This window comes from Rhinichthys klamathensis, unplaced genomic scaffold (genome assembly GCF_029890125.1).
Source record: "Rhinichthys klamathensis goyatoka isolate OS25496 unplaced genomic scaffold, OSU_Roscu_1.1 h1tg000180l_1, whole genome shotgun sequence".
NCBI classification, from domain to species: domain Eukaryota; kingdom Metazoa; phylum Chordata; class Actinopteri; order Cypriniformes; family Leuciscidae; genus Rhinichthys; species Rhinichthys klamathensis.
Genome location: NW_026606708.1, coordinates 2,768,222 through 2,782,223, shown reverse-complemented (window position 1 = coordinate 2,782,223; position 14,002 = coordinate 2,768,222). Strand labels below are relative to the sequence as shown.

The 14,002-nt window shown below is 38.0% G+C and overlaps 1 protein-coding gene and 1 non-coding gene across 2 annotated transcripts; both read left to right on the top strand.

Moving 5' to 3' along the window:
- Positions 1-1,132: 1,132 nt before the first annotated feature.
- trnah-gug (transfer RNA histidin (anticodon GUG)) lies at positions 1,133-1,204 on the top strand. The gene has a single exon. It is a non-coding gene; the product is annotated as a tRNA-His (tRNA).
- Positions 1,205-1,764: 560 nt separating this feature from the next.
- Positions 1,765-11,522, top strand: tbc1d25 (TBC1 domain family, member 25). Its single transcript, XM_056261034.1, has 7 exons — positions 1,765-1,960; positions 5,035-5,144; positions 5,274-5,428; positions 5,877-6,001; positions 6,837-7,025; positions 8,063-8,338; positions 8,425-11,522. The coding sequence occupies exons 1-7, from the start codon at positions 1,916-1,918 to the stop codon at positions 10,135-10,137; spliced, it is 2,613 nt and encodes an 870-aa protein (XP_056117009.1). The 5' UTR covers positions 1,765-1,915; the 3' UTR covers positions 10,138-11,522.
- The last annotated feature ends 2,480 nt before the right edge of the window (positions 11,523-14,002 follow it).

The window sequence follows — 14,002 nt, the reverse complement described above, 5'->3', positions numbered from 1 at the left end:
AAATATGTATTTGTTTTGTACTTAATTAATTTGCTCATATAACCAAATGAACCATGAATCATATTTTGTAGAAAGAGAATTGTCTGTATGAACTTCATTCTTGTGATAGCTCAGTTGAATGAAACATGTAACCTATAGGAATTACGTCAACTGATTATCCATATCATATGACTATAAGACTTAGGTTCTAGTGTTTATGAACTCTAAGTTAGTTAGAGGCTGGATCCTCTTACGCATTTTTCTCCGGCCTATATGGGGAAGTGTGGAGAACTGTCTTCAGTAAACTCTTATCTTTTTATAGCACATTGGTCTCTTTATGTGGCTTATTGCAGAGGTGGACAGTAACAAAGTACATTTACTGTAGTACACTTTTTGAGTATCTCTACTTTACTTTCTTTTCTGGAAACTTTTTACTTTAACTTCACTACATTTGAAAGACAAATATCGTACTTTTTACTCCACTACATTTCTGTCAAGTTCCTTAATTAGAAAATAGTAAAGTCAGTCAGGGGATGAATTTGGTTGCAGGGGTTGCATTTTGGTTGGAAATGAAAGTCGGGTTGACGTCAGAACCCGACGTCGGATTGACGTCAGAACCGTAGGTCAGAACCCGATTGTCGGATTGACGTCATCATCCAACGTCGGACAGACGTTGGATTTTGGTTGGAAATTAGATTTTCATTTTCAACCACAATACAACGTCTGTCCAACGTACTCAATTTTTATCATGATTATTTGGTGATTAAAAAGCATTTCTTGTTATTATCAAAGTTGAAAACAGGAAATTAAAAAAGACCAAAAGGGACAGTAAAGACATTTGTAATGTTACAAAAGATTTCTATATCAAATGTTGTTCTTTTGAATTTTATATTCGGAATGCTGGAAAAAATTATCAATGTATAAATGCAGCCTTGGTCGGTGAGCATTTCAAAAACAGTAAAACATCTTAATGATTTCAAACTTTTGACCGGTAAAATTATATGATCTGAATTCGAGATCATCGACGAGCTGCCAAGTAGCTTCTCCGTGATAGAATAGTATAAAATATAAATATAAACAACGTTATAAACATACAGAGGTATGTCATTGTATTGTCTAAATTTGCCAATGCAGCACAGCTGCCAAGTAGCTCGCCGTGATCGTATAGTGGTTAGTACTCTGCGTTGTGGCCGCAGCAACCCCGGTTCGAATCCGGGTCACGGCATAAAAACGAGGCAAAGCAGATCTTTTGCGTGTGTGCTATGGATGATAAACTTCTAAGATGATACAATGTATACTCAAACATGTCTGTGTATTTACATTTTCTTTTATTACATATATTTGAATGCTATGTTAATCAGCATATAGCTTTAACATATTTGTCATCGTTGAATTTAGGAATTATTTGAAAACGATAGCTTTAAATATTGTCTTTTTTTATATCGGCAAAATGACTACATCTGTCCAAACATAAATCTTTAGGGTTTTTTTTGTTGTTGCACATGGATCATTCCTTCCCTCATGAATCCAATGATGTAATGCAATGTGGCGTCATATCCTGTTGTTTAAAACTAGTCCGATGTCGCGGAGACAGTCTTCGCTATTAAAGTAGCAAAAATAATGTCCTCTTATGTCATGATTATTGATCTAAGTGGACGAAGCACTGATTCCCCTTTGTAATCATATATTAAAATACATTTACACTTTATTTTTTAATACACGAAAGCTTTGTTTCGTCTTGTAGCGGGCTTTTATTTTGAAACTTGTCAGCAAGATACTGGTTGTTTTACGTCTCTTGTTAACGGAATTTTCAATGTACTTGTCGAAGCTGTAAGAGAAACGGCTACCTCCATCCATTGTTATTTTACTTTCAGTTTTTAATCTGGATGACGATAACGCATCTCTGAACGGGACACCCCAAAGCGGACTACCCACCATGTCGGCTGAGGAGGAGAGGGGGGTAGTTCGTGTCAAAGTCAAGGTGAGAAATTGTGGGGACCGAGCGGCAGGTAGAAACCCCAATCACACACACACACACACACACACACACACACACACAGTCAGCAACACAGCGGGATGGAAACACAACAACACACAGCATTCCACGTAGTCCAGCCAGGCCAGCAGTCAGACAGTGTCTGGTTGCATGTCTGCGTCTGTCATAGAGCTTTTTATCAGCCCTATCTTCATGTCCATCGCTTTTACTTCGCTGTCATCTTAGTTGTTTACACATCGTGACCGCATCATAATCATTCGTTTGCAGTAAATAAGAAGTGCATTGTTTTAATCCATATATCAATTTTTTTTAGAAATATATTTATCATACAATTTTTGCAATAGTCATCTTTTGTTGTTCGTGTCACATAATTGTTCAACAAATACATATAAATCATATACAATTTAGTCGTTGTCATACTATGTTACAGTCATAATGAGTGTCACATGATCAACCTGCCATGTAATTCTCTCGCTTGTTTTTCAGTAATTTCTCAGGTACAGTCTGTTTTAATGAATACGAAAAGAAATCTATGCAGATGCAGGCCTTAGAGAACCTCCATAAATGATTTAATGGAACTTAACAGAGGGGTTTTGCAGGCCTGTTTCTTTAAGAAGTCTCTTTGGACATAAGAATTTAGGTCAGTGAATTTAATTTTAATCACAGTGAACTTGTAGTTAATCAAAGAGCTACACTGCCATGTCACTGATTCTTCAGACACAAGATTAAAACATGATCTACCATTTTTTTATCTTCCACTTTTTAAAAAAAAGTCTATTGTATAATTTTCTGTCAACCCTGTCACACAATTTGTAAGCACACACACACATATATATATATATATATAATATATTTTTATTTAATATATTATATATATATATATATATATATATATATATATATATATATATATTTTTTTTTTTAGATGGTTCTCTCAGTTTTCAACACCAATAAAGAGGAAAAAAATGCTATTGTATATAAAGCTGCAGTCCGTACCTTTTTTGGGTTAAAAATGATCTAAAATAAATTTTTGAGCAAGTAAATAACTAGCCAGTATTCAAAACGATCTGCTTGCCGTAGCTCGATTCAAAACGGTAAGGTTGTAATAATGTTTTTAATTCCAGTGGTACTGGTGGATTTCCGCGGGAAATTCGAGCATGTCTTTGCGTCATTACGTCACATCTGTACACATAAAGAAGGAGTCTCGGCTAGTAGGCTATATTGCGTGTGAGGATGCTGGAGGTGGAGATTTATAGCCTTTTCGCACAGCACTTGATATAATTAAACTTATCAATTTGATGGTGGATCCAGAAAGGTTCAAACGACAATCACCAGTGACAACTGGAGATTCACCCGTTGTAAAATGCAAAAGACTTCGGAGTGGCGACAGAAAAAAAGAGCGAAAACACGGATAAATATCGGAAGGGCTTTTGAAAGGTGGCGTGAACTCCGTGTTTTGAAGGGGTTCAAAACGAACGCAGAGACGGCTTTTGTTCTGCTGGACAGGTAAGACATTTCAATGGTTCAATTATGTAACAGTAGCGCACTCGTTCGCTTGATTCATACAGTTACGGAGTACTGAACTACAGGTAGCCCTAATACACATTAAATGTAGTCACGCAATGCTGATGTTGTTAACATTAACAATTTGAGAACAAAGTATAATTTGCACAGCACTGTTTGACGTGATAGGATAAGCGATTGTTAGATTTAATCAGCGCGATTTACTGCAATGCTTTTTTTCTCTTAGTTGATCAGAACAAAAGTAGATGTTACTAACTTGTTCAGATGACATTTTCCGGTGAAATTTCTTATGTTGGTCATACTTCCAAAAAGTAGAATCTGTGATTCCGAATGACAGTATCGACACCGGCACGGTGACTGACAGCCGCATATTCTCCTCAAAACATTGGATTCATCCGCGCTGTGCCGTGCCGAGGCACAACCCACATAAAGTTGATAATTCCGCGAATAACTGCAATTGCAGATTTCGAACAGAGATGGCGACAAAGAGGTAAAACTACGGACTGCAGCTTTAATATGTATGAGTATGAAATGCTAAATATGGTAATTATGTCTGTACTTTCAAGATTTTCTGTGTCTGTAATATATGGAGTGTCAAATCAGTCTGAAACAACCATTTAGCCTCAATTCATTTGTTCATGCCATGGAAGTGAATGCTAGATTTTTTATTTATGACACATTACTTTTGTTTTTGACAGTGTTGATCCTTGAATGAGTCAGTGTTGCTATTGTTTATTAAAATTATTAAAACTATTTGTTTAAGGTAATTGAAATTGCAATGTTGCTGAAAAAACTTAATGAAATAAATGTTTACGTTGTACTAAAATGACTAAAAACTGAAATTAAAGTAAATTAAAGCTAAATAGAAATATAAAAAACTAATAAAAATGACAAAAGCACAGTGAATAACTAAAACTTAAGGGAAACAGACAATTGAAAATATAAAAATAAAATAAAATAATTTAAAATATTAATATATATTGTCAAAGTATATAAATAACACTATAACAATGTTAAACACATTTTGGGAGAAAATAGAAGAAGCTGAAAATTTCAATACAATTGAATTTATTCTATGAGATAAGTTTTGTATACTGTTTTGTCCCAGTACTCAAGAGTCAGTGGTATCAGATGACAACCTAAGTTACAAAGTTTTGAATAGTGAATTAATTTTGTGTGAACCTTGACAGATGTGCTGCAGTGTGTTTTGCTTGGGACAGATGACCTTGTAGTGCTGCGCTCGAGGGGTTTTAGCACATGTGTGTAAATTTCAAAGTAATCTGTACAGCCAGAGTCAGTTTCCCACAGTTGGTTGCAACATTAACAGAGACTCCACCTGATTAAATAATGTCACCTGATTAGATGATTTGCATTTCAGAGGATAGAGTGATTAGCCTTTCAGGACCTCAAAATTAAAATAAATAACAAAATGTTTTTTCGTAAAAAAAATAGGGAATGTATTATGTAACGCATTTTCTTTGTCTTTCTAAAATCATACTTCTACTCCACGCTTTCTGTTTTCTGTCTGTTTGCAGAAGTATGATGGGGTGTTACCGGTGGAGTTCCGCTCCTTTGCTGTAGATCCTCAAATAACCTCATTAGAGGTGTTGCAACATATCCTGATACGAGCCTTTGAGCTGAATGGGTCCGTGTGAAATGACAAAATATATTTCTTTTTGTGATAATTCTGATTTAGATCTATTTAAAAAAAATTGATAAGCCAAATAATTGCTGCAAACATAGATGGAGTCTTATTTTCTTTGGTTTCCTGCAGGAAACGTAACTTTGGGATTAGCTACCTGTCCCGTGACCGCGGGGGTGTGGAGGTCTACGTGTCTCTGCTGTCTGACTGGGATTTAGATGCCGCGTTTGTCAGTGCGGCAAAGCCTTTCCTCCAGCTAAAAATGGACATCAAACCACCAGAGGACAGTGAGTGAACCCTCCTGTTTGGAGGGTATTAAATGTCTGTCAATCTCAGTAGATCCTGAAAATCTGTGACTGCTCTATCTTCCTTTATGAGATCTCTGAATTAACTAATCATTATCCACAAATCAATCAATAAAAAAAACTATTGGTAAATTATTTTACTTCCATTCAAATGATTATACTGAAGCAATATGTATTCTTGAGTGCATTTCCTGAAACAAAAATATATCAAAATAATTTTTAAGGGGGGATTTAAGTGATTGTTCTGTAATTGAGTGCATTTTCTTGAGAAAATGTTTATATTTTCAGTACATTATTTTATAGAGTCTACATTGTGTCTTTAATTGACACTGGAATTATTTGACAAACATTCTGCATTGACCTTTAAATAAGACTAATCCAGTTTTAAAAGCTTTTTTTAAATGTTTTGTTTTCTTATATTCTTCCCAAGGTCCTGTTTTGGAGGATTGGGACATAATAAGCCCTAAGGATGTGATTGGCTCAGATCAGTTGCAGGGAGAGAAGAAGTCATTGACGTCTGCTGCACTTCCCTTCACACAGTCTCTGCTGTCCCAGGTTACTCATGATGTTCTTGACCCTGTTTTTCAGTGTCCACTGCGTTCAGTCAGGTTCACAGTCTGCTGCATTTATACTGTAATTCATGGCAATTCGCCCCAAACAATGGAAGGCATTAGATATTTCAGGAGTTCTTGAAGGCGAAAGCTCTTTTGCTCTTGTAAGAAACAGCTTTGTGCTGCTTTTGTGCTGATTTATTTAATAAATTAAAGACAGAGGGAACATTTTCTGCATTTCACTGGCCATGTACACTCTGTAAAGTTTCAGGAGTGACAACCGCATTTAAATACGGTAGTGAATCTCCTAAAAATTATAGTTTTGTGTGTGTGTATGGAACATTACTAATTTACAAAATAGCGATGATTGACACCGTCGATAGGCTGCTTGTTTGGGCTTGGCTCATGAAGCCATCCAGTTTATGGAGTTAATATAGGGGACAGGAGCATGTCTCAATATAGTATAAAACATTTGGATTTATTCAGGTTCATTATGTGCTTGTTTTTGTTTAGCGGATTTTTCTGTGAAGATCTGGCAACATTAATGAGTCAAGGCTCCGTCCTTTTTCCCTGTGATTTTCTTGCACATACAGAAGAGACTCATCTCTGATACTGATCTCTGTAAATGCGGTTTTCACTACCTGAATTTTTCAGTAGATAATTCATTTGTACAATTCGGTTGTTTTTCCAATAAATTACTGATCTCTTTGTATACAGAATAGGACTAAACAATAAAAGTTGAATTGACAATTTAGCTGCTGTGTGTACATGGTCACTAATAACTAACTCTGAACATTTCTTTTACCTATTCCTCACTTCGTACCCACCTCTACATTCAGGTGGGTCGCACTCTATCGCGTGTGCAGCAGGCCTTGAGTTGGTCCTATGGGGAGGAGGTGAAACCATTCAAGCCTCCCTTAAATGATGCTGAATTCCACTGTTACCTGAACAGCCAAGGTCAACTGACCCGGCCAGAAGAACTTAGACTTCGTATATATCATGGTGGGGTTGAGCCATCCTTACGCAAGGTAACCAAACTCCTTAACATTATTTAACTAATCGACCATGAGAGAGTGAGAATGGGATCATTGTGAGATACAGTGATCTAAACCTTTACCTTGACAAACATTGACAAAAACTTTTTCCAGCTTTGAATACAAATTAAGTTAATGAAGCCATTTTTATTAATTTTTGTAATTTATTTATTTAAAAGCTCCATAATATGTATTCAGAGCTAGAAAAAATATATTATATATAATACATGCATATATGTGTGTGAGTATTGTTACGACCCTGGTCTAGGGTCAGTGAGGTAAACTTAAATAAAATGTTCTGAAAACCAGTTTCAACCGTTTCTTTCAGTTTCATCAAAAACAAAAATGAAGCAAAGTCTTCAGGGTTGGGCAAGTCCAAAACAATAAACAAAATAGGCACTGACTAAACCTAATTACAACTAAATAAACCCTGTAAAATAAATTAAATTAAATACAGTGGTCTTACCCAACTCCCTGGCTATCCCAAACACAGGAGAAAAGATAAATACGAAAATAAAAATGGCACCCTACCGCTTCAGTATTAAAGGAAAAATTATGTATGTACAATATTTACAGAAAAGGGGCAACACAACTGCCACGATAATTAAACGAAATGAACACTACAACGTATGGAAACACTAGGGACAAAAGTCAAAATAAGGACACTTTACAAAAGTTGCAAGCGAAAGAATAAACACAATTTACAGATCATGAATCACAAGCAAACTACACCACGGCAACACTCTCTCAGAACAACACGCCAACAACATCATCTCTTTCATGTCAGCATATGGCATATTTCAAAGGACGCTCCACTCCAGTCCGCCAATCCAGCGGATACTCGGGACACTCACGCAAACATCCCCACACACAGGGAAAGAAAAAAAAAACAGCAATACGTCATCGGACTTAACAGTATAAACATCTTGAGGGCAACTTCCGTCCTGACAGACAACTCATGTCAATTAAGTTCCATAGCAGTCTTCTTTGCATTTTAGCTGACTTGTCCATCTCTGTATTTTTTGTGACAGGTTGTATGGCGATACCTCCTTAATGTGTACCCAGATGGTCTGACAGGGCAGGAGAGAATGGATTACATGAAGAGAAAGACGAGAGAGTACGACCAGCTGAAGAGTGAATGGACGGCACGGGTCAGCTCAGAGGATCTGGAATTCATTCGGGGAAGCGTTCTGAAAGATGTTCTTCGAACGGACCGGGCACATCCTTACTATGCGGGCTCAGAGGACAGCCCACATCTCACCGCCTTGACCGACCTCCTTACCACCTTTGCTATTACACACCCACAGGTAAACATATGTGTCAACCCTTTTTTTGACACTAGGATGTGCCTTTACTTCTCTGGAATATGAACTTTCCTCGTTTGTTTTCACAGGTGTCTTATTGCCAAGGCATGAGCGACATTGCGTCGCCAATCCTCGCCGTCATGGACAACGAAGCTCACGCCTTTATCTGCTTCTGTGGCATTATGAAACGTCTTGAAGGCAACTTCCGCCCTGATGGACAACTCATGTCCATTAAGTTCCAGCATCTCAAATTGCTTCTGCAGTATTCAGACCCTGAGTTTTATGCCTACCTAGTCTCGAAAGGTGCTGACGATCTGTTTTTTTGTTACCGCTGGCTGCTTTTGGAGCTGAAACGTGAATTTGCTTTTGATGATGCCCTGCGAATGCTGGAGGTCACCTGGAGCTCCTTGCCACCTGATCCACCTGAGACAGAGGTGGAGCTTCTGGGGCCAGCGCTTGAGGCAGATCAGCCCAACGGCTCACAGAATGTCCATCAGAATGTGGACATGGAGGAGATGAAAGAAAAGCTGACAGAAAGGCAGAGGAGACGTCACATGCTAAGACCGTCTCGAGAGGAGGCAGATGGAGGACGTTCCCTTGGCATAGAAGAGGAGAAGGGGCCTCGGAAGGAAGGCGAAGGAGAGTACGGTGTAAATGAGATGGTCAATAATGATGTCACAGCTCCGACTCGTTCATTTGAAAAACAGGCCAGTTTTGGGGAATTCAAGTATTATAGTGGCCGCAACGAGGACAGCTTTGAAATGAATGAGAACGAATGCTCCGATCCCACATTATCTCCCGTACAGTTTCAGTCTGCACACTCTACGTTGCAATTCTCAGTCCGCCAGTCCACAGAGGATAGTGAGGACGACCCTGGAGAAAAGGAACCTCTTATCGGTAATCATACGCTATCATCTCCAGGACAGAGAGACTCTCCCAATGGTCAGGCAGCTTCCCCAGCATCATCTCTACCTTCCTGTCCACCAAACTGTAAAAGTAGCTCCAATCAGTCACTGGAAGCATCTAATTCTGCTACCAGTTGGAGAACGGCATCTCCTGATGCCCTGTCAAAATGCACATCCTCTTCCTCTAGTGGGGACAAAGCCGAGTCTCCTGATAAACCTTCTGGGGGGTTCACATCCTCACAAGCTGTAATAAACGGAACTGGGTCTCACTCCCCATCAGTGGTCGCAGTGAAATCTTTACTGGCGTCTCCATCGCAGGGTTACAATCGTTCACTTCTCTCTTCGCCAATTTTATCTTTCAGCAAGTCCCCGTCTTTGCCCAAAGCATTCTCCAGCAATCTCCCCTCGCCATGCAGACCCACTGGGTCTGGCTTATCCTCTCCAAACACAAACAAACCAGAAGGAGGCGGAATTAAACCCTGCTCGCTTCCCCCTCCACAAGAGTTTGGGAAAGGGAATCCCTTCATGCTTTTCCTTTGCCTTTCTATCCTGCTAGAACACCGTGACCACATTGTCAAAAACAGCCTAGATTACAATGAGCTGGCCATGCACTTTGACCGCCTGGTCCGTCGCCACAACCTCGGGCGTATTCTGCAGCGCGCTAAAGCCCTCTTCGCAGACTACCTGCAGAGTGAAGTATGGGACTCGGAGGAAGGGGATGAAGTCAGCTTGGACTCTCCAGCCACAGCAGATACATCCCCCCAAACACCCACCTCTAGGCCCCCTTTCCTCAATGTACAGCCCTCTCAGGGTACCTTCCCAAATTCAACCTATAATCTGGCCAATACCATTCCCTCTCCAACAACTCCCATTGCCCTCTCTCCATCTGCTTCTTGATTCTGTGCATTAGTAGATCGTCTCCAGAAACCAGCTCCGGACCACAAACGGACCCAGAAGCAAGTTTTTCTGTACCATGCCGAGTCACATTTTACCTTTGTGTTTTACATGCGCTTTATGAAAATGGATTTGTTTTGTTAACAATCAAAGCTTAGTGACTTTCTCTTTTTCTTTTTTTGCCTTATCCAACCTCCCAAGTGAAGCCCCTTTCATTGTACTGGATCTTTTTTATTGCACTTTATCGATTGTCCTTTCAAAGGGCAGGCCAGTTTGTGTCTCATTTCACTTTGTAAATAACACTTTTAAAAGGCACATTATGGGCACGTAAAACCCCTGTTATAGTAGCCTCATTTAAGTGAGACAAAGCAACAAGATTTTACTATTATTTATTTCTCTGTGCAATCATTATTTTGGATGAAAAGGGTTGAAGCAGCTTCTTCTAAGGTTATTCTGGCCTTGTTGTTGGAAGGAGGAGAATGTTTACTCAAGTTAAGCTTTTGAGATGCCCTCGGAAATTCATTAATGAATTTGTTTGACATTGCCTGCAGCAAAGGTGTGTTTGATATGCTGATATTTGTCAGTTGTGCTTTATGAGAACCTTAAGCCTTGGACTTTTATTTGTACAAAACATTTGAGCAGAGATGAAGGTGCTGATGCACTATCCAGTATCCCACCAATGTGAAACCTTCATTTGTAGAGTAGTTACATTCAGCCCCAATCTTGAATTAATCTCTGAACTACTAATACAGATTTCCTCTTCTCTAATGTTCAACAGTTATTTGACCTGTAAGCTGTAGTTCTACATGCAGTGGATGTTTCAGTAAAGCACCACACCTACTAAGATCAACATAGAGAATGGCTGGTAATTTGGTGTCACTTATCCTCGCCTTTGTTGGAGAAGTGCCTCATTTCACTGAATTTGCCATTTTTGTCTCTCGTTTCTGTGTAAATATAATTTCATTGCTTTCATCCATCTTCCACCAAAGGTTTGTAAGGTAATTCGTTGCCATAACGACTTTATCGTCAAGTGGCAACAATCAAGCATCCCTGCTGTTAAAAAAAATCACAGAGTATTACAAAAGTGTTTAATGCCTTTTACAGAATGCTTTTCATCTGATACCTTGTAGACTCATTCTTTATGTCTTAATACCAAGTGTTCTTTTAAGTGCTAAAATAAACCTGCACATGGACTAAAAAAGGATTTTCCTGGAAAGTAGAACAGTTATGAGTCCTGTTCATCAGCGTTATGTATACAACATGTATGTATGTTTCTCTGATTTTGATTTGGTTCTATATGATAGTATTTTACTCATACCTGTGGAGAGACTTGCCGGACTGAATGCTTGCAATACTCCTATTTGTACAATAAATTCACTGAATATTGATTGATCAATCATTCTTTCATAAAGCAAACAACATTTAAACCATAACACATAGAAAGAGTAAACACTATCCCTGGCTGGAAATGTAATCTTAATTTTGGAACATGGTAGGTGGTTTCTAGCAGGTCCAAGCTGGTAGATCGTCTTGGGCCATCAACCTGGTAAACCAGCTAATGACTAGCTACCATGTTCCACAACACAGCAGTGTAAAGGGATAGTTTATAATTGTCATCATTTACCCACCCTCATGTTGTTCCAAACCTGTACGAGTTTGGCTTCCATAGTATTTTATTTCTTAATATGGAAGTCAATGGGGTACATCAACTGTCTGATTACCAACATTTTTTCATCTTTTGTGTTCAGCAGAAGAAAGAAACTCATACAGGTTTGAAACAACTTGAGGGTGAGTAAATGATGACAAAATTAAACTTTTGGGTGAACTATCCCTTTAGGTGATTTTTCCATCAGGGATTACCAAAAGCTTACCTATATGCCATAGATAGTGCCTTGATTTGGTAGACACAATGTACCTATTTAGGCATGAACATTAGTTTTATTTAATTATTAATGAGTTAATTATTGTATTTTTTGTTTCTTTAGTTCCATAAGTCATTTGAGCATCTTGTTGCTGAAAGGGATGTGTAGTTTTTTATTATGCTTGTTAGTGACATGTTGTCTATTTCAGTGCTTCTTTATCCTGTCTTGGAGACCCCCACACTGCACATTTTGGACATCTTCCTTATTGGACACAGCCATTTCGGGTCTTGCAGTCTCTTCAGATGAGCTGATGAGTTTAATCAGGTATGTTATTCAAGGGAGACATCCAAATGTGCAGTGGTGGAGGGTCTCTAGGACAGGGATTGAGAAGCACTTATCTCTAATTCATTTGAAATGGCCAGGAAAATGGTAAATCTTGGAAGCATTATTGGTTTGATGTAATTGGTTTGAGTTAATATATAACTTCAAAAGCAAGATTCTTGGCACACGGCTAGTATTATGTCATTTTGTTTTTATGCTTAGTATGTTAAACAGTGTTTCAGTTTTTCTAATGCAATTGTGTGACCTAAGCATCTTTCATTAGAAACACCATTTCTAACTTCCAACATTGTGCAAAAGTTTTGATCAGCATAATACGGTGTACTGGCTTGCAGGATTCTAACATTCCATGGATTATAGCCATTTGCCCTATATGGTAAAGTTTGTTAAAGTTTATTTTTAGGTTAGAGGAAAATAAATTTGTTTCCGCCAGGTTTCGAACCGGAGACGTTTGTGCGAAACGTTTCGAACGTGATAACCGAATATAGTCCAAAATTAGGGCGGGGCTTATAATACGCACATACTCTGTTCTCTCCATCCATTTGATCAATTTTAAATGAGAGAACAGCTGATTTCAGTTCTTAAGGCAGGGTAGGTAAGTTTGAGAAACTAGCAGAAAACTGCTGGATTTTGAAAGTATCCAACAGAGAAACACCCACCCACTCCCTTCTGGGCGCTTCAAGGACAGCGCGCATACCTCTATCAAAGCTATCATAACCTGCGTGAAATAGATCCGGAGATCTCCAGATCGAATCCCGCTATAGCCCAACTTTTTATGACTAATATTAATTATTAGTCTTTATGTTAATTATTTGGATTAATGTTATTTATCTCCACATTTAAGTCCAGATAATTCTGTCATGTGTAGAAATTAAAATGTGTATATAATTTTGGTGTAGTTGTTGTAGCAAGTTAGGTAAACAATAATAATAATGATGGAGGAAGAAGACGAAGAAGAAAAAACACAGAAACGTCCAAACCACTATTATATATATTTATTAATATAATCACAACAAATATTAATAGGTAGTATTAATCATAATAGTAGTAATAATAATCAGGTACATAACTTAATACATAACTAAACATAAATAAACTAAAATGAATGCTTCTCATTTATTATTATTATTATTAAATATATATATTATTATTAATAATAATAGTAATAATGATAATCAGGTACATAAATAACTTAAGGCATAAGTTAACGTAACAAAATAACTAAAACTCTTCTCATCCAGGCAACCACCTTTTGCCCTGTGACAGCTACTAACAGGACCATTAAAACAATGGACCACCAATCTCTGGATACTTTCTTTCCCTGGGCCAAGTACATTTCACTTAACAACTCCAATAAGAATTAAATTACCTGATACAATATACCCGTCTTTCTCTCCTATTCTAAAAACTGTAAACAAATGTAATCAAATAAAGTGTAAGATAAATAAAATGAATAAAACAAAAATAAAGGTACAAACACAACACCCAATATCCCCATCCTACTCACACATACGTGCGTGCAAAACACACACACACACACACCTCCGCACAGTGATATGCTATCTGTTGTGAGAACTAGAGACCCCATCAATCCCTGACATGTTAATCACCCAACCCAGTGAACATCAGTAATATTGAACTTTCATCTCAGAAAACTCACACATAAA